General features: G+C 40.2%; 1 protein-coding gene across 1 annotated transcript in view; it reads left to right on the top strand.

The window, feature by feature from the left end:
* The window catches only part of LOC124722180 (dynein axonemal heavy chain 5), an 843,802-nt gene that overhangs the window by 119,628 nt on the left and 704,552 nt on the right, over nt 1-19,622 (top strand). The window contains exon 16 of the mRNA XM_047247380.1: nt 14,890-15,071. Within this exon, the coding sequence (XP_047103336.1) occupies nt 14,890-15,071 (182 nt within the window). The remainder of the gene's footprint in view (nt 1-14,889; nt 15,072-19,622) is intronic.

Genomic DNA, 19,622 nt, shown 5'->3' with positions numbered 1-19,622 from the left:
ATGATTGTGGCTAGTTTCATTTGCAGTAATTTAAGTTGTGCTTTTAGCTTCTTGTCTAGCCACACACACGGAGATCGCTATGTATTTGAGAAAAAAAATGGTGAATTATTTTTGAAGGGAAAAAAAGTATAAACGTCACTGTCTGTTATTTCATGCATAGAAATTTCATCTTTCGTTTCTTAAAAATACAGAAGTAACGAAATCGAAGATGATCATTACTGAGAAAGCACGCTCTTACACGTAAATAACGACGACTATTGCAGAAAAATACTTAACTTTCACTAATAACCAAGTCTCAGAATGTTTTACAAACACGAAGAAGAAAAAAAAGATTTGTACCCAGAGGGATATGAACCTACGACGTCTAGCACTGGATAGAGCAACCAACACATAGCAGGCGCTCTATTTCTGCTGCGTTTTCAAGAGAGGGATGCAGGCTGACTTAGTAGCAGAACTATGTAGGCGTAAGCCGTAAATGCATGAAATTTTGGAAGATTTACATTATCAGGTTTCACAAAATTCCTTTTCCTTGTTATGTCAAAGTTGTAAATGCGTTTCGATAATCAATAACTAAACCGTGTGCAGGAAGAAGTACACGAAGTCACTAGTAATTTCAGCTAACACTCATGTAATATACATAAGCAGAGCACATGTGTTGAAATTTAATATTTCTTAAACCCTTAATTACATAAAAGTAACAGGTATTTTGTGAGAATATTGACAAAAAATGTTTACTTGGTGTTATAAGCATTCACAGTAACCACAATGCAAACCATATTTCTAACAAGGTGAAACAGTATATTATGAACTGACTTTTCACTCAGACGTGCCCTAGAGATTCTTCAGTAAAATAATCTCTAAAGCGGAAATGAAAACCATTAAATATTTCTGAAATAACAAATTATAGATGTAAATAAATCACACCAAACCGAACAGGTGGCTATACCGAAACCTAACCGTCTCTCAGTACAGTTGTCGAAAAATCGGCGGCAGGACGGATCGGTAACAGGCCTCAGAAGCTTACAGAAGGGCAATTTCGGCTAACTAGCCGAAAATGACGTCACTACCGAGTCTAACCGACCGTCCCGATCGGTATGAAGGATACAGATAGGGCTCCAGGGCAGTACAGCTTTTCACCCTTCTGCACTGGTAGTAGATGCTTGACGCCACACACTGCCACTTGCTGGGGTGAGATACAACACCACGTGTGTACACATCTAAAAGTGGTACATATGGCAATCACATCTAAGTGACACCCGTGTGAGTTCGATGTTTTCGATCGAGAAGTTCGTCAAAGTGTAAGTGATCTTATTCACGACGTATTTTTGCGGCAGAACAAGAAATTATCTATGATTAGGAAGGTGAGTGAACCTCTAACATCAAACTGTAAACAAAACTTTTCGCAACGTGTAATTAACTTATCGAACTTGGTTCTGTCCCCAAAGGAACAAAAAGTGCTTGAAAAAGGTTTTAAATATGCTCCTCCCCACCCTCCATCAGAAAAACAACTGGATGTTATGAAAGTTGCTATTGAATATGTCTTAACGAAAGACACCACTGCAAAATATATAGTTGCCAATTCACTAAAGAACGAAACCAAATTCGTGCGTAACATCCCACGGTCTATTGACTTTCACACCCTCAAGTCCTTAAAACAGAAATTACAACACCAAGGTATCGTTGCCACAAAATCTGATAAAGGTAACAGTGTTGTGCTTTTGAACAAATGTGATTATGTGGATAAAGTTAATGATTTTCTGAATACCACAGGCTTCCAAGACATTCCTAAAGACCCTACTAAATTGTTCAAAGAGGATGTTAAATATGCAATCATTTCATGCAAAAGCATATTCTCTGAATTTGAAGTAAAACTGTTAACTAATATGAACCCAGTGCCTCCTAGAATGTACGGGCTTCCTAAACTGCATAAACAAGATGATCCTATTCGTACAGTTGTATCATCATTCACTGCTCCATCTTACAAACTAGCCAGTAAACTTGATGTCCTAATTAAGAGCAAGACTAAATTCAAACCAAAGCATGGTATTTCAAACTCTGTGGACCTAGTAAACAAGTTAAAAGGTATATCTGTCTCACACAGTGATAAATTAGTATCCTTTGATGCCAGCAGTTTGTTTTCTAACATACCAGTAGTTGAATGTATTGACATTCTGACAGAGCTGATGCACAAGTCTAATGTCAATCCTGTGGAATTGAATGACTTGAGACTGGCCACACAGATCTGCCTTGCACAGAACTATTTCCAGTTCCAAGGCACTCTTTATAAACAATTAGATGGCTTAGCTATGGGTTCCCCTATTAGTCCACTGTTGGCTGAAATATTTATGGACCATTTTGAACAAAATTTCTAAAAACAGAACCTTTGAGTGCAAACATCAAATACTGGTTTAGATATGTAGATGATGTCTTTTGTATATGGACTGGTACTACAAGACAACTCAACACATTCTTGAAAAACCTAAACAGTTAACGTAAAAATATCCAGTTCACTATGGAAATTGGCAACAAATCCATAAACTTCTTAGATCTCACCATTGACATCAGTACACACACACATTGTTTCAAAATCTACAGAAAAACAACAACTACAGACACAGTAATACCTTCTTGCTCACAACACCCCATAGCTCACAAACATGCAGCTTTCACTCAATGGTACACCGTCTCATATCTATCCCCATGTCCAGAGATGATTTTAAAGCAGAGTTAGATACAATAAAATTTATTGCCTCAGCCAATGGCTACAATCCAGTTCTTATTGACCACATCTTGCACAGGAAACAAAAACGGAAAATTATACCCCTCCTCTATGCCCCACCTGCTTCCCCATCCACTGTCTGCAAGAAATGGTGTACTCTACCATTTCTAGGTCAGGTATCACAGACTGTAGCCAAAGCACTGAAATCCTGCAAGTATAGGGTTTCCTACTATGTCAGGAATACTACAGCCCAGTGTGTTTTTACAACAAAGACAAGATCCAGTTATTAGCCAACAGTGGGGTGTACAAAATCACCTGTTCTGATTGTGACAAATTTTACATTGGTCAGTCAGGCAGAGACATATCAAATAGGCTGGCTGAACATGAACGCAGCTAGAGGTTGCAGAATTCAGACTCTGCATTTGCTGAGCATATACTGAGTGAGGGTCACAACTACCAGCCAGTGTCCCATGTACTTCACTTAGCAAACAAAGGCCATAAACTCAACCTGCTGGAAGCCCTGGAAATTAACAAACATCTTGCTCACAGTCCAGATCTCATCCTAAATGACCAGACACAACTCAACACTTCCCCTCTCCTAAACTTCATATAATCATCTTTGTTGTTCATTTCTTCCCACACTCTCTCTTCCTACATATTCCCATTTTCCTGTAGTCATTAAGTTGTTTTATTTGTTGCAGTTGTCTTTGTATTCCACATATGCTGTAGTTTCAATAGTTAAGGGTTTGCTTTTAACTTGTACTTGTATTACTGTCCATGTTTAGCTCCCCTTGTAGATGTCTCATCAAATACTGTTCATATTTTACTTTGCTCATTTTTTTAATGTAAACTGTTATACAGTCACTGCTTTGATTATAATGTTAATGTTAAAATGCAGTACCACCACACTCTCAAACTGTAGGTTCCCTCAAACACCTCAATTTTCCTGCATTTACTAATTTCTGTTTATCTTAATGATATTGTTTAAGTTCCTCGTGTATTCTGTATTTACATTGACAACTGTCTCTTCTTTTTTAATTGGTTGTGTATCACTCTCCATGTTTCATACCTCTTGATGCAGCTTGTCTAGTACTAATTTTATCTTATTTCATTAGTTTTGTTTATTAATAGAAACTGTTATGTAGGCATGCTATTCCTATTTTGTGCCAAAGGTTTTCCTGTCAACTCCATTGTTATTTATGTACTGTTCAGTTTTTACTATTTCATAGCAAAGATGTTACTCACTGTACGTTTCTACTTCACTCTAGATGTGTTACTTCTCTTCCAATGTTGTCTGCTAACATTTAACTTCTTTGGTGATAATACTCAGTAAATGTCTGAAGATGGCCATGTAAGCTGAAAACCGGTTAGCAATAAAAATAATATTGTAGAACAAAAGCAAACTGGTGCTTTTCATTTATTATTATAATGTTGTTCTACCAAGAACCGATGGAAGATTCTGTTAATACAACACCAGTTTGTCATTCCCTGCAAGCATTCTGGCTGTCACGGAGTGAGTTTCTGGTGTCAGCATTCATGGATGCAGACGTTATGGCCTTCTGGGTAACAGCTAGACATCATTGAGCACCACACACCGCCCTCATCACTTGCTGAGAGAAGGGCGTGGCTGCTGCAACATGTGACTACATGTGTAGTCGCAAAAGTTTTAATGAAACATATGAAATTTGGTGTTGTTTATCTGAGCTGCCATCAGGCTGCATCCTCACCACGATCCACCACCACAACACAACCCTGTACAGAAGTGGCCCTTCACCCATGTCCAACTCAGATCTGAGTGCGCTGCGGAATTCCAGCAAGAGAAGACATGTTATCACACAAGGGAACTGACCAATCCAACATTTTGAAACCTGATCTGAAATTTTCATGCAGGAAGAATACACCGAAAGAACACCATCTCAAAATTTTAATTTCTAAGACACACTGCAAGTACTTTTTGAAAAAATAATGAAAACTGCTAAATTCGTAATTCTACACGCAGCTGGAGAACTGTACATCCCCACTATAGCTGTGGCAGACTGGTTCATGGCCTTGGTTGACGTCAAACAAATAACACAGTGCTACGCGACCGTAATTTGTAAAGCGAGTTTCAGTTTCAGTTAACATTTTCTCTGACACAATTCAAATGGCTCGGAGCACTATGGGACTTAACATCTGAGGCCATCAGTCCCCTAGAACTTAGAACTACTTAAACCTAACTAACCTAAGGACATCACACACATCCATGCCCGAGGCAGGATTCGAACCTGGGACCGTAGCGGTAGCGCGGTTTCAGTCTGACACAACTGTTCACAGTTAACATTCCATCCAATTTACAACTAATGTAATATCAAACTTCCTGGCAGATTAAAACTGTGTGCCGGACCGAGACTCGAACTCGGGACCTTTGTCTTTCGCGGGCAAGCGCTCTACCGACTGAGCTACCCAAGCACGACTCACGCCCCGTCCTCACAGCTTCAATTCCGCCAGTACCTCTTCTCCTACCTTCCAAATTTCACAGAGGTACTGGTGGAATTGAAGCTGTGAGGACGGGGCGTGAGTCGCGCTTGGGTAGCTCAGTCGGTAGAGCGCTTCCCCGTGAAAGGCAAAGGTACCGAGTTCGAGTCTCGGTCCGGCACGCAGTTTTTAACCTGCGAGGAAGTTTCATATCAGCGCACACTCCGCTGTAGAGTGAAAATTTCGTTCTAATTTAATATCCATAATAATTAGTAGTTGCCTTTTGGGTATTTCTGTGTGGTTAACAATGGAGATAAACTGAATTAATTTTATTTGTGTTTTCTTGATATATGCTTGCTAATAGCATCTGTCTTCGTAAATGTTTCTAAGTTTCACAGTAATGTGGAAACCAGTTAATATTTTGAACCTTGCAAACATGAAATATGAAGAATGTGGTACCGTTATGCAATCGAAATTACCTACTTCCGCTGAAGACCTATATATGTGTTATTTATTAGTTAATTTCCTGTAAATTCGTTACAATGGAATCAACATTTCGTTGCAAAGTGTGGAAACACCGTAATAAACAGGAAATAACTCCGAAGATTCCCTGAATTATGGTTCGAACGTTCATTTTTGTGCTAGTTAAAGTCCTAGCCGAAAGCAAACATGTAGGGTAATAGCTTTCAGTCAGAAGTAAAAGGCTGTAAATATTTACGTTAAAGGAAGGCTGGGCAAAACGCTTCAACTTAAATGGTGTACAAAGCTGGTTTTGTTTCGTTAAATCTGAACATGAACTGTTCCGTGAGAAATAGAAAGCTTCACATCTTTCGGTTAAATGAAGGAGGTCGAAAATGCTTAAACTTATGCAATGTGCAAAGCTGGTTTCGTTTCGTAAAATCTGAACACGAATTGTATAAATGGAAGAAAGATTTACGTAATGTACAAAATATGCACCAAAATGAAACTCGCAGAAGTGTTAAAGAAAAACTATTCGAAAGGTTTAGATATGCGAGGGTCAATGCACCGTTACCAAGGGGGAAAATAGGAGACTGGGCGCTCTAAATTGCAAGTGAGATGAACATTATTGATTTCCAGTCTTCTGCGACCTAGTTAAACAGATTCTGGAAATTATACTGAAAAGGCAGTCGCAAAATTACGTAGCTTACCTCAATTAAGCATGAAGAGGAGATGTCATTAATAGGTAATACTATAGAGAAATTCGCAGCAGACGTTAATACGAAGCTACTTATTAGCCACTGAAAACTGCGTATAAAACGAGTCAGTCAGATTTCGCATTTCGAACGAAAGAAATACAGAGTCGCTTGTGCAGTCGATGAGAGTTATGACACTTTCATATACAACACTGCAATTATATGGGTCGGTGTGTTACCGTTTCTCGCTTCCCGCGCCCGGGTTCCCGGGTTCGATTCCCGGCGGGGTCAGGGATTTTCTCTGCCTCGTGATGACTGGGTGTTGTGTGATGTCCTTAGGTTAGTTCGGTTTAAGTAGTTCCAAGTTCTAGGGGACTGATGGCCATAGATGTTAAGTCCCATAGTGCGCAGAGCCATTTTTTTGTTACCGTTTCCGCGGCTCTCTATCTTCAGGAACATCAAGGAAAATTACGACCAAAAATTAAGAAAGAGGACTGTTTACTTGCATACGTCTTGCGTAATCGACATAACAAAATCTGGAGAAAAGGGAGAAAATAATTTTCAGTATTCCATCCGAAGCGTCTTTTTACCATTTGCAGAAAACAATTCGCTGCTTTTGTTGGACCATAAGCCTGGACATAATTACAGAAAACAATTCATTGATAATATTCCTAATTAACACCCGAGAAATGGAAATTCTTCTCATATTCGTAGAATAACATTTGAAAACCCACCATAAAATGCAAATTCAGGAACCTCATTACCTTTATCCCATTTAATTTCGTAAAAGTAAAACCTGTGAAGAATTGTTGCGTTAAGGTGCAGTTATGGTACAGATAAAATAAACAAGTAATGGTACCATACATTTTATCTTAGTGATAAGTTAAATCTGTGATGTCTTCTTGTTTATTTTGGTAGATGCGCAAATACAAATATCGATGATGCAAACTACTGCTTTAACATTACATCGTTTTAGCACGTTTCATACAACATAATATTTACATATATCGGCCAATACGTTCGTAAGTTGCAAATTTTGTATTGTGTTAAAATACGTCACTAGTGATGGTGCATCTGGAAGGCCGGCATTAAAACGTAGGTAGCTGTAGCAGCGGGAGAACACACAGGATGGAAGAGTTGGACGTGAGTTGCTGTTTGGCGATAAAAAAAGGATTCGTCCTCGGAGCTAGTTGTGCTGACACTTCGTTCTAGTAGATGCGGAAAGGAACAGTTCGTGCCGGGAGATGCTTGACTTGAAACTTCGCGTGATAACAGTAGAGACAAGTTCTTGTTCTTACCTTGTGGATGGTATACAGAGACAAATTGGAAACAATTTTGAGAGAAAAGTCAGTGTGGGACTCAGATGCCTTCGAGAAGCATTTTGTGTTGTACATTCTAACGTTTTCTTCTGGTGTGTCGTAGTAGAAGTAATAAATGTAGAAAATGAACTAAGTTTTTCATTTAGTGGGACATTAATGAAGTATCGAAAGCACTGACTTAGTTTGCATTTCTGGCCGAAGAAGGACTCGCATTTTTTTTACAAACAATTTGTTGTTAAACTATAAACTACAGTGTCGTCCAGTTTAATTAAACATATTTACTCCACATAGCATTTATTATATGCTCCAGTTAACAAGCTCTGCAAATAAACTTGATAAATTTGTTTTGTAAATAAAAACCATCTTTACGACCTGCATTGTATTTTATTTCTCTCAGACGAAGAAAGCTTAAAAAAAAAGGCGAAACGCGTCTAGGAGGAATAAAACACATGGCAGCAAAACAAGGAGATTTTCACTTACAAAACAAATATTTCTGTACTCGCTGCGGATGATGGCCACTCAAACAAGCTTGTTAAACGTTAATTTAAAGATGGAACTGTTTTGCCCTGTATGGCGGTCGCCCTCTAGTTATTTTTCGAACCAAAGGCATTATAAGAAATCCGATGTTGATCTCAAATTCCACTTCTAGGGTGTCAAATGATTTAATAAATTACTTGTTTAGCGGATAGTTTTTAGAGGGTCGCACTTTTCAGTAGTTGGAAGCCGACTATGGAATGATCTCCCTCACTATATCAGAAACTAAGTAGCATTTCCAGCTTCAAAAGACAGTTAATGACATATCTACTTTGCCTTCTATGCACCGATTACCCCGTAACAACTAAGTACTGTTATTTCAAACCAGAATTTTCTTATTCCCATAAGCCCTTTCTTGGTGCATCTATTTAAATTTCTCTTCCTAAGAACTCACTAAGTATCAGTTTTGTACAACTATAAATAAATTTTGTATCTGCTACTAACAGTATTGTTGTTGTTGTTGCTACCAACAGTAGCAGCAGCAATATTTTTAATTTATTAACGCCGTTTTGTTATTATTTATCGTATTTCAATTGTTGTCTTTCATTGAGTAGCTAAAATGTAAAAAGTGTTTCTGCAAAATCCTGGTCTGGTGTATGTGAGGAACTGAATGCCCTAAACTGATGAGTTTAAATAAATAAAATAACAGCTTTCTCCAGTTAAAATTTTCATCAATACGTACACCCAGATTTTGTGTGTTCTATTCTTTGTACTGACTCTTGATCACATATTAATGTTCTTGGTATTATCCTTTGTTATACAGAAATAAATATGTGATCTCTTCGAAATTAGGGAAAAGCCCATTCGCAGAGAATAAGTTACTGACCTTTTGAAATCATAATTAACGCTATATTCTGTTGCTGACTCTCTAACCAGGTTTATTATAACGCTGGTGTCATCTATAAAAATGCCAGTTTTGTTTGGTGAACGTTTACTGTAAGATCGTTCACATATGTAAGGCGTAGGAGAGACCCCGACACTGAAAAATGCAGACTTCAATTCGTGGTGTATTCCTAGTCACTATTGTTTTCTCTCCTTTCAGAATTATTCAGCACCACTACTTCATTACTTTGGTTAAATATGATTAAAACCAGTAGCCTGAAAGAAGATTAAATGTATAACAAATAAGCTTTTCTAGAAACATATTATAATGAACACAATCAAAAACTTTTGACTGGTCACAAAAATAGCAACTGGTAACGTTATGTTATTTAAGCTTCGTAATATGTGGAGAGTAAATGTATTGATGATATTCTTAGCTGAGCAACCCTTCTGGAACCGACATTGCGAAATAACATTTCAATTGTTTTTACTTAAATGTGATACTGCTTTTGACTACATGACTTTCTAGAATATTCTAAAAAATTAAATCTGTTAGGGAATTGGACAATAGTTGTTTAGATCTTTCCTGTCACATATTGTATAGAGAGGTATAACGGTGGTTGAAGACCACATTTGTTTCCGTGTTTGCTTGCAAATCAATTTTCTTTTGGATAAGTTCCCCCTTGAGCAAACACATTTGTTTCTGTAAATACGTAAAACTGCAACCGATCACTTTTTGAAATACTTATTTATTAATTCCGTAGACCGGTTTTCGAACATTTTCATGGCTCATCTTCAGACGGTTTTCCAGAAGTTACTCCTACATAGCTATTTAAGGCATAATGCTGGGTGGAGGCTATGTGACAATGTACTTACATTGAATAAACAGTCACGGCTTCTTAAACGTCCGTAAGGGATAAGCTTAACCATTTGTTTCTTCCTTTTACCCAGACATGTGGTAATTTATTTTTCTTTTTATTAAATAACAGAAAAAATTCTCTTTGCTATCTGTACGTACAGAAATATCAGTCTTTAAGATAATTATTCAGAAATCTGAAAACAGACGAATCTTTTTTTACTTGTACTTTGTTACCATCTGCTGTGGTTTTTGTGGTTTTCTATATTTTATGTTATAGCTGTTTTTATTTCACAGTCTGTCATCTGCATCTATAGACAACTTTATGCAGAATGTTATTTACACAAAAATCTATAACTAGGAATGTTATGGCTAACATTATTTTATTCTGTGTTTAAGCTTGTGTGTGTGTGTGTGTGTGTGTGTGTGTGTGTGTGTGTGTGTGTGTGTATCTACATCTACATTTATACTCCGCAAGCCACGCAACGGTGTGTGGCGGAGGGCACTTTACGTGCCACTGTCATTACCTCCCTTTTCTGTTCCAGTCGCGTATGTTTCGCGGGAAGAACGACTGTCTGAAAGCCTCCGTGCGCGCTCTAATCTCTCTAATTTTACATTCGTGATCTCCTCGGGAGGTGTAAGTAGGGGGAGGCAATATATTCGATACCTCATCCAGAAACACACCCTCTCGAAACCTGGACAGCAAGCTACACCGCGATGCAGAGCGCCTCTCTTGCAGAGTCTGCCACTTGAGTTTGCTAAACATCTTCGTAACGCTATCACGGTTACCAAATAACCCTGTGACGAAACCCGCCGCTCTTCTTTTGATCTTCTCTATCTCCTCCGTCAACCCGATCTGGTACGGATCCCACACTGATGAGCAATACTAAAGTATAGGTCGAACGAGTGTTTTGTAAGCCACCTCCTTTGTTGATGGACTACATTTTCTAAGGACTCTCCCAATGAATCTCAACCTGGTACCCGCCTTACCAACAATTAATTTTATGTGATCATTCCACTTCAAATCGTTCCGCACGCATACTCCCAGATATTTTACAGAAGTAACTGCTACCAGTGTTTGTTCCGCTATCATATAATCATACAATAAAGGATCCTTCTCTCTGTGTATTCGCAATACATTACATTTGTCTATGTTAAGGGTCAGTTGCCACTCCCTGCACCAACTTCCTATCCGCTGCAGATCTTCCTGCATTTAGCTGCAATTTTCTAATGCTGCAACTTCTCTGTATACCAAATCATCATCCGCGAAAAAGATGATAAATTTCATTGCTGGTCGTTTCACTAAAGCAATTCAACACGTGCTATTAGGTCAAACCCCAACCACATCCTGAGGAATCGTGACATAATCGGAAAAAGAGAGAAATATTTGTAACAACCACGTACCCTATGTGATCAAAAGTATCCGGACGCCTGGCTGAAAATAACTTACAAGTTCGTGGCGCACTCCGTCGGTAATGCTGGAATTCAGTATGCTGTTGGCCCAGCCTTAGCCTTGATGACAGCTTCCACTCTCGCAGGCGTACGTTCAGTCAAGAGCTGGAAGGTTTCTTGGGAAAAGACAGCCCATTCTTCACGGAGTATTGCATTGAGGAGAGGTATTGAAGTCGGCCGGTGAGGCCTGTAACGAAGTCGGCATTCCAAAACATCCCAAAGGTGTTCTGCAGGATTCAGGTCAGGACTCTGTTCAGGCCAGTCCATTACAGGGATGTTATTGTCGTGTAACCACTCCGCCACAGACCGTGCATTACGAACAGGTGCACGATCGTGTTGAAAGATGCAGTCGCCATCCCCGAATTGCTCTTCAACATTGGGAAGCAAGAAGGTGCTTGAAACATCAATGTAGGCCTGTGCTGTGATAGTACCACGCAAAATAACAAGGTAGCACTACACACACTGGCAGGTGACGTTCACCGGGCATTCGCCATACCCACACCCTGCCATGAGATCGCCAAATTGTGTACCGTGATTTGTCACTCCAAACAACGGATTTCCACTGTTCAATCGTCCAATGTTTACGCTCCTTACACTAAGCGAGGCGCCGTTTGGCATTTACCGGCGTCATGTGTGATTTATAAGCAGCCGTTCGACAATGAAATCCAAGTTTTCTCACCTGCTGCTTAATTGTCATAGTACTTACAGTGGATCCTGACGCAGTTTGTAATTCCTGTGTGATTGTTTGGATAGATGGCTCACTACTACACAGTCAACAGACGACGTCGGCCTGTTCGCTTTTGTTCTGTACGTGTCCCTTCACGTTTTCTTTTCACTATCACATCGGAAACAGTGGAGCTAGGGATGTTTAGGAGTGACACTCAGTCACCTGACCACGTTCTAAGTGCGTTGAGTTCCGCGGAGCACACCATTCTGCTCTCTCACGATGTGTAATGACTACTGAGGTCGCTGCTATGGAGTATCTGGTAGTAGGTGGCAGCACAATACACCTAATATGGAAAACGCATGTTTTTGGAGGTGTCCGAATACTTTTAATCGCATAGTGTATACAATTAGGTCCCAACCAAACCACAACCTCGGAAATCGTGACATACCAGGTGATCCAAAAGGCAGTATAAATTTGAAAACTGAATAAATCACGGAATAATGTAGGTAGAGAGGTACAAATTGACATACATGCGTGGAATGACATTGGGTTTTATTAGAACCGAAAAAATACAAACGTTCAAAAAATGTCCGACAGATGGCGCTTCATCTGATCAGAATAGCAATAATTAGCATAACAAAGTAAGACAAAGCAAAGATGATGTTCTTTACAGGAAATGCTCAATATGTCCACCATCATTCCTCAACAACAGCTGTAGTCGAGGAATAATGTTGTGAACAGCACTGTAAAGCATGTCCGGAGTTACGGTGAGGCATTGGCGTCCGATGTTGTCTTTCAGCATCCCTAGAGATGTCGGTCGATCACGATACACTTGCCACTTCTAGTAACGCGCGGACTGAGGTCTGGGAACCTGGAAGGCCAAGCATGACGAAAGTGGCGGCTGAGCACACGATCATCACCAAACGACGCGCGCAAGAGATCTTTCACGCGTCTAGCAATATGAGGTGTGTGTTTTTTTTTTTTTTTTGGTTCTAATAAAACCCCATGTCATTCCAAGCATGTGTGTCAATTTTTACCTCTCTATCTACATTCTACATCTACATCTACATCCATACTCCGCAAGCCACCTGACGGTGTGTGGCGGAGGGTACCTTCAGTACCTCTATTTGTTCTCCCTTGTATTCCAGTCTCGTATTGTTCGTGGAAAGAAGGATTGTCGGTATGCTTCTGTGTGGGCTCTAATCTCTCTGATTTTATCCTCATGGTCTCTTCGCGAGATATACGTAGCAAGGAGCAATATACTGCTTGACTCTTCGGTGAAGGTATGTTCACGAAACTTCAACAAAAGCCCGTACCGAGCTACTGAGCGTCTCTCCTGCAGAGTCTTCCACTGGAGTTCATTTATCACCTCCGTAACGCTTTCGCGATTACTAAATGATCCTGTAACGAAGCGCGCTGCTCTCCGTTGGATCTTCTCTATCTCTTCTATCAACCCTATCTGGTACGGATCCCACACTGCTGAGCAGTATTCAAGCAGCGGGCGAACAAGCGTACTGTAACCTACTTCCTTTGTTTTCGGATTGCATTTCCTTAGGATTCTTCCAATGAATCTCAGTCTGGCATCTGCTTTACCAACGATCAACTTTATTTGATCATTCCATTTTAAATCACTCCTAATGCGTACTCCCAGATAATTTATGGAATTAACTGCTTCCAGTTGCTGACCTGCTATTTTGTAGCTAAATGATAAGGGAACTATTTTTCTATATATTTGCAGCACATTACACTTGTCTACATTGAGATTCAATTGCCATTCCCTGCACCATGTGTCAATTCGCTGCAGATCCTCCTGCATTTCAGTACAATTTTCCATTGTTACAACCTCTCGATATACCACAGCATCATCTGCAAAAAGCCTCAGTGAACTTCCGATGTCATCCACAAGGTCATTTATGTATATTGTGAATAGCAACGGTCTTACGACACTCCCCTGCGGCACACCTGAAATCATTCTTACTTCGGAAGACTTCTCTCCATTGAGAATGACATGCTGCGTTCTGTTATCTAGGAACTCTTCAGTCCAACCACACAATTGGTCCGATTGTCCATATGATCTTACTTTGTTCATTAAACGACTGTGGGGAACTGTATCGAACGCCTTACGGAAGTCAAGAAACACGGCATCTACCTGGATACCCGTGTCTATTGGCCTCTGAGTCTCGTGGACGAATAGCGCGAGTTGGGTTTCACACGACCGCCTTTTTCGAAACCCATGCTGATTCCTACAGAGTAGATTTCTAGTCTCCAGAAAAGTCATTATACTCGAACATAATACGTGTTCCAAAATTCTACAACTGATCGACGTTAGGGATGTAGGTCTATAGTTCTGCACATTTGTTCGATGTCCCTTCTTGAAACCGGGGATGACTTGTGCCGTTTTCGAATCCTTTGGAACGCTACGCTCTTCTAGAGACCTACGGCACAATGTTGCAAGAAGTGGGGCAAGTTCCTTCGCGTACTCTGTGGTTTATTAAGTTTTGAAATTTATACTGACTTTTTGATCACCCGGTATTCAGAAAAAAGTAGCGATATATGTGTGGCAGCCGAGATGATAAGACTGAGTGATTCTCATTGGTTACCGCATAATATCACCAGATTGGCTAAAAACAACGAGAACGAATCGCCAGCAGCAGTAAAGAACGGAAGATCGGCGACACACTGTAAGTACACTTTAGCATATTATTTCTTTCTAAAAAAAATTCAAATAAAATCGTGCTTTTCTATGATTTACCCATGCCCGGGATGGTTCCCTCTGGCACTAGGTCTCTCAATTCCTGTTCTGTGTGTTTCCGAGAGCTACGAAACCAAATCGGAAGGAACGGTTCTCGTAAAGGCAAGACGCTCACTTGGAGTCAGTTGTAGATGTGGCGACTGGCGCGTGTTGTGCGCAGGGCGCATCGCGTGGGTGCGGTCGCTGTACTCGTACCTGTGGGAGCTGGTGCGCAGCGCGTCGTCGCACGCCGTGCTGCGCGGCATGGCGGCCACGGCAGACCTGGTGCGCAGGCACGGACACGTCGCCGCCGCGCAGCTCGCCTACGAGGCGGAAACCATCGACGCCTGGATGAACCAGAACGTCAGTACCACTATCATATACTTTTACACATTTTGTGTTAGTACTGAAATCATTATCGGAAGACAATAAGCGCCCTTCTTCCTATCCCAGGTATCTAAAGCAGTGCAGTGTCGCTCGACTCGGAGTTAACCTGCTAGTTTTTCGTATAGTAAGGACATGTGATTCATTTTATTTTATTTCCTACCATTTACAAATGATCTGCCACCTAGTGACTAAGACACAGGTTGTATTTTGACAATATTTCATTGTACTCATACATAATATGAACATAATTTGTTTTCACAGTATTTCAGCGAAGTTGCATCTTTGAACACTAGGAAACTTAAAATTAATCAGGAAACATAAATGTTTAAATAAACAATTAATGTATCAAGAAGGCATAAAATTAGAAAGATATAGAGTTTATACACTACTGGCCATTAAAATTGCTACACCACGAAGATGACGTGTTACAGACGCGAAATTTAACCGACAGGAAGAAGATGCTGTGATTTGCAATTGATTAGCTTTTAAGAGCATTCACACAAGGTTGGCGACGCTGGCGACACCTACAACGTGCTGATATGAGGAAAGTTTCCAACCGATTTCTCATACACAAACAGCAGTTGACCGGCGTCGCCTGGTGAAACGTTGTTTTGACGCCTCGGGTAAGGAGGAGAAATACGTACCATCACGTTTCCGACTTTGACAAAGGTCGGATTGTAGCCTATCGCGATTGCGATTTATCGTATAGTGGCATTGCTGCTCACGTTGGTCGAGATCCAATGACTGTTAGCTGAATATGGAATCGGTGGGTTCAGGAGGGTAATACGGACCGCCGTGCTGGATCCCAACGGCCTCGTATCACTAGCAGTCGAGATGACAGGCATCTTATCCGTAAGGCTGTAACGGATCGTGCAGCCACGTCTCTATCCCTGAATCAACAGATGGGACGTTTGCAAGACAACGATCTGTACGAAGAGTTCGACGACGTTTGCAGCAGTATGGACTATCAGCTCGGAGACCATGGCTGCGGTTACCCTCAACGCTGCATCACACACATGAGCGCCTGTGATGGGGTACTCAACGACGAACCTGGGTGCGCGAATGGCAAAACGTCATTTTTCCGGATTAATCCAGGTTCTGTTAACAGCATCATGATGGTCGCATCCGTGTTTGGTGACACTGCGGTGAACGCGAATTGGAAAGGTCTGTTCGTCATTGCCATACTGGCGTATCACCCGACGTGATGGTATGGGGTGCCATTGGTTACACGTCTCGGTCACCTCTTGTTCGCATTTGACGGAACTTTGAACAGTGGACGTTACATTTGAGATGTGTTACGACCCGTGGCTCTACTCTTCATTCGATCCCTGCGAAACCCTACATTTCAGCAGGATAATGCACGACTGCATGTTGCAGGTCCTGTATGGGCCTTTCTGGATACAGAAAATGTTCGACTGCTGCCCTGGCCAGCACATTCTCCAGATCTCTCACCAACTGAAAACGTCTGGTCAATAGTGGCCGAGCAAATGGCTCGTCACAATACGCCAGTCACTACTGTTGATGAACTGTGGTATCGTGTTGAAGCTGCATGGGCAGCTGTACCTGTACACGCCATCCAAGCTCTGTTTGACTCAATGCCCAGGCGTATCAAGGCCGTTATTACGGCCAGAGGTGGTTGTTCTGGGTACTATTTTCTCAGGATCTATGCACCCAAATTGCGGGAAAATATAATCTCATGTCAGGTCTAGTATAATATATTTGTCCAATGAATACCCGTTTATCATCTGCATTTCTTCTTGGTGTAGCAATTTTAATGGGTCTGTCTGTCTGTAACTTGCCGTCACATCCAATTTTAACACGCCTCGGATGCCTGGCAGTTTAGTATTTGTTTATGTCAGTACCTAATAAATTACTCTAGCATAACATACAAGAAAATTTAATTAAGAGAAACGTATCATATGAAAATCCTACTCTAAGGGACCTCGCAGCCGATAATGTCATACGACTTTATTTTACGAGCAATATGACAATTGACTGAAAATAAACTACTATCAGTTCGCATAAGAAATTATATGTCAGTTGTTCAAAACCACACCTTGTATTATTAAAGCACGTTTCCGCATGGCTTCTTCTAATGAACTGATGTCTTGTATGATGACATCCCATCCTTTACTCCTTCTCTCCCACACTTGCAGGCATAAATCCTGTGAGGCTATCCGTGGACTTAACATTAGTCCACAGGTGAGATGAGTCATTATAAAATTGTTGGATTATACATGAGGGCTCTGCATGATGCAATGATTGGCTTCATTCCCTACCTGTAAGCAGTTAACGTATAATATGCGTATATAGGCGAAACTACCACAGAACACTCACAGGGTTCTGTCACAAATGTCAAAAATCGACAAGTTTTCATGCAGAGCAATTTAAGGAGGAGAAGCCACATAAATCTTTTTTAGGTGAAAGGCAGATGCCTGAAGAAATCCTGATGAAACGCAAATACCACTTTAACTCTGTTGGTACCTTCGTGTCAATATGAACCATAAATTAGTTTGTTTTTCCATAACGCTTATGTATTGAAACATTCGCTCTCGAAATTTAATGCATTTTTTTTCTCTCTATCCATTCTGCGTAGCTTAAAGCGCAATTAAAAAAAAACGGTTTCCTCCCCCTTGTTATACCTTAATGTGTTACACTTGTGATCACAGACAAGACTAGTCATTATAAAATAGCTGGATAAAACATGAAGGCTCTGACCTGGATGTTCAAAAATTCACCACATGTAAAATTACCGGCAGTAGAATTTTCCCTCTACTCGCCTGAGTTACGTGCAAAGTGTTCTTTTATATAACAACGCATATCTTTGTTTTCTGTTTTTGAAATGTTGTCTTGATCAGCACAATGCAGAAACATAAGGAAACAAGCAACAGAGAAGACAATAACCGAAATATGATATTGGACTACTATGCAACTTACGGAGCATTAAACACGTTGGATCAGTTTATTGCTACCTACAAATGCAAGAGAAAAATCAACAGTTTGTCAATGATAAATAGCTATGCCTGAAACTCTTTTTTAGTAGGGAGATAAATCTATTCAGGGTGGAATATAAGTATTCTTTGCAAAACAAGAATATTTCCTGATGAACAGGGAAGACTCCTAGTCACCCTTTTACTGAAGATAGAAGGAAGGTGTCATGAAATGAACAAATAGCGGCCACACAGCTTAAAGAATACAAACAGAAAATTCTTCATCACGTACCTCCATTCACGAAAATCAAAAATCCAAACGTGCCAGAGGCAAGTTCTGTTCACGAAGTTGTAGCAAGGAAACTCCTACGAATCGCACGAATGGTAAAATACATGTCTGTAAAATTAGCATTATGTACCATTTCTTCGTGTTCTTAACAGTTTCTGCTTTGTCAAATTTAAAAATATGTGCTAGAAATATTTGTTCTTGTGCATCATTGATATGACCATTAGCTGCTTACACTGTAATACTTATTTTGTGCCAAATAATACCCTGTTCTTTCTTAGACCAAGAAACTGACATTCTACGAATTTACTGTGATTTCCATTGTAAATTAGATGACAATTTTCTGTTTTGTTCATCTTCAAACTGAGTAAAAACTCCATTGCACCACATCCCTTTGAGAGCCAGTTTCTTCTAAGTTACTTGTAATGCTGAAAATTTGTTTATTTTGTTGCAAACAGAACTTAAATTTCAATTTATAAACATTTTTCAGAATTTATTAGTTTACGTCGTTAAAGACCACTCGCATCATTATGACCCAAATCAGCGTATTTTTGTAGCTTATTCAAGAAAAGCTACAGGATTAAGAGAATACCGAGTACTGTTCAGTTGTCTCGTACCATTAACAAGTGACATATACAGAAAAGACACAGAGTGAATAATATGGTGAAATACAAAATGGCGACCACTTCTGATGTTATTTATGGACCTACGTGACGTTCTGAATGATTTAACATGACAACTCCAGCACCACCTCTCCCCTACAGATGTATTTCATTTAAGACAGGCTGGGTCACTGGATTACGGTACGTGCTCATAAGGGGGGACGTTGATGAAATTGAGCAAAAATGTCAACTTTCGATTTATCTTTTATTTGTTAGTACAACTCATGGACGATAATTTCCCAAAGTTTCAATGTTGAAATCGCATCCGAAGTGGCTGAAAATTAATTAAAAGTGTGACACGGCCACATTAGCTGGTGTAAATATCTATAAGCTCAGAGGGATAACAACCCCTACATTCACGATGTATGGCTCCCATATTTTATCCTGGATCTTGTCAAGCGCACTTACAGGTTTCTGGCCGATCCTGCATTTCTCAAAAAGTATGTTCATGGAAAAACCCAAAATCCAAATCAGTCTGGAAATTCACTCATATGGAAACGATGCCCTAAAAACATATTTGCATCTGCTACAGTTGTCAGAATTGCAACATATGATGCAGTTACTGTATTTAATGATGGGAACGTCGGGAGGATGAAGGTATTAGAAAGAATGGGCTTCAAGATAGGAAATTTTACTCAATACATCCTGA

Source organism: Schistocerca piceifrons, chromosome X (assembly GCF_021461385.2).
Source record: "Schistocerca piceifrons isolate TAMUIC-IGC-003096 chromosome X, iqSchPice1.1, whole genome shotgun sequence".
Lineage (NCBI taxonomy): Eukaryota > Metazoa > Arthropoda > Insecta > Orthoptera > Acrididae > Schistocerca > Schistocerca piceifrons.
Note: the sequence above shows the minus strand (reverse complement) of the source record. Positions and strands in the feature narration are given on the sequence as shown.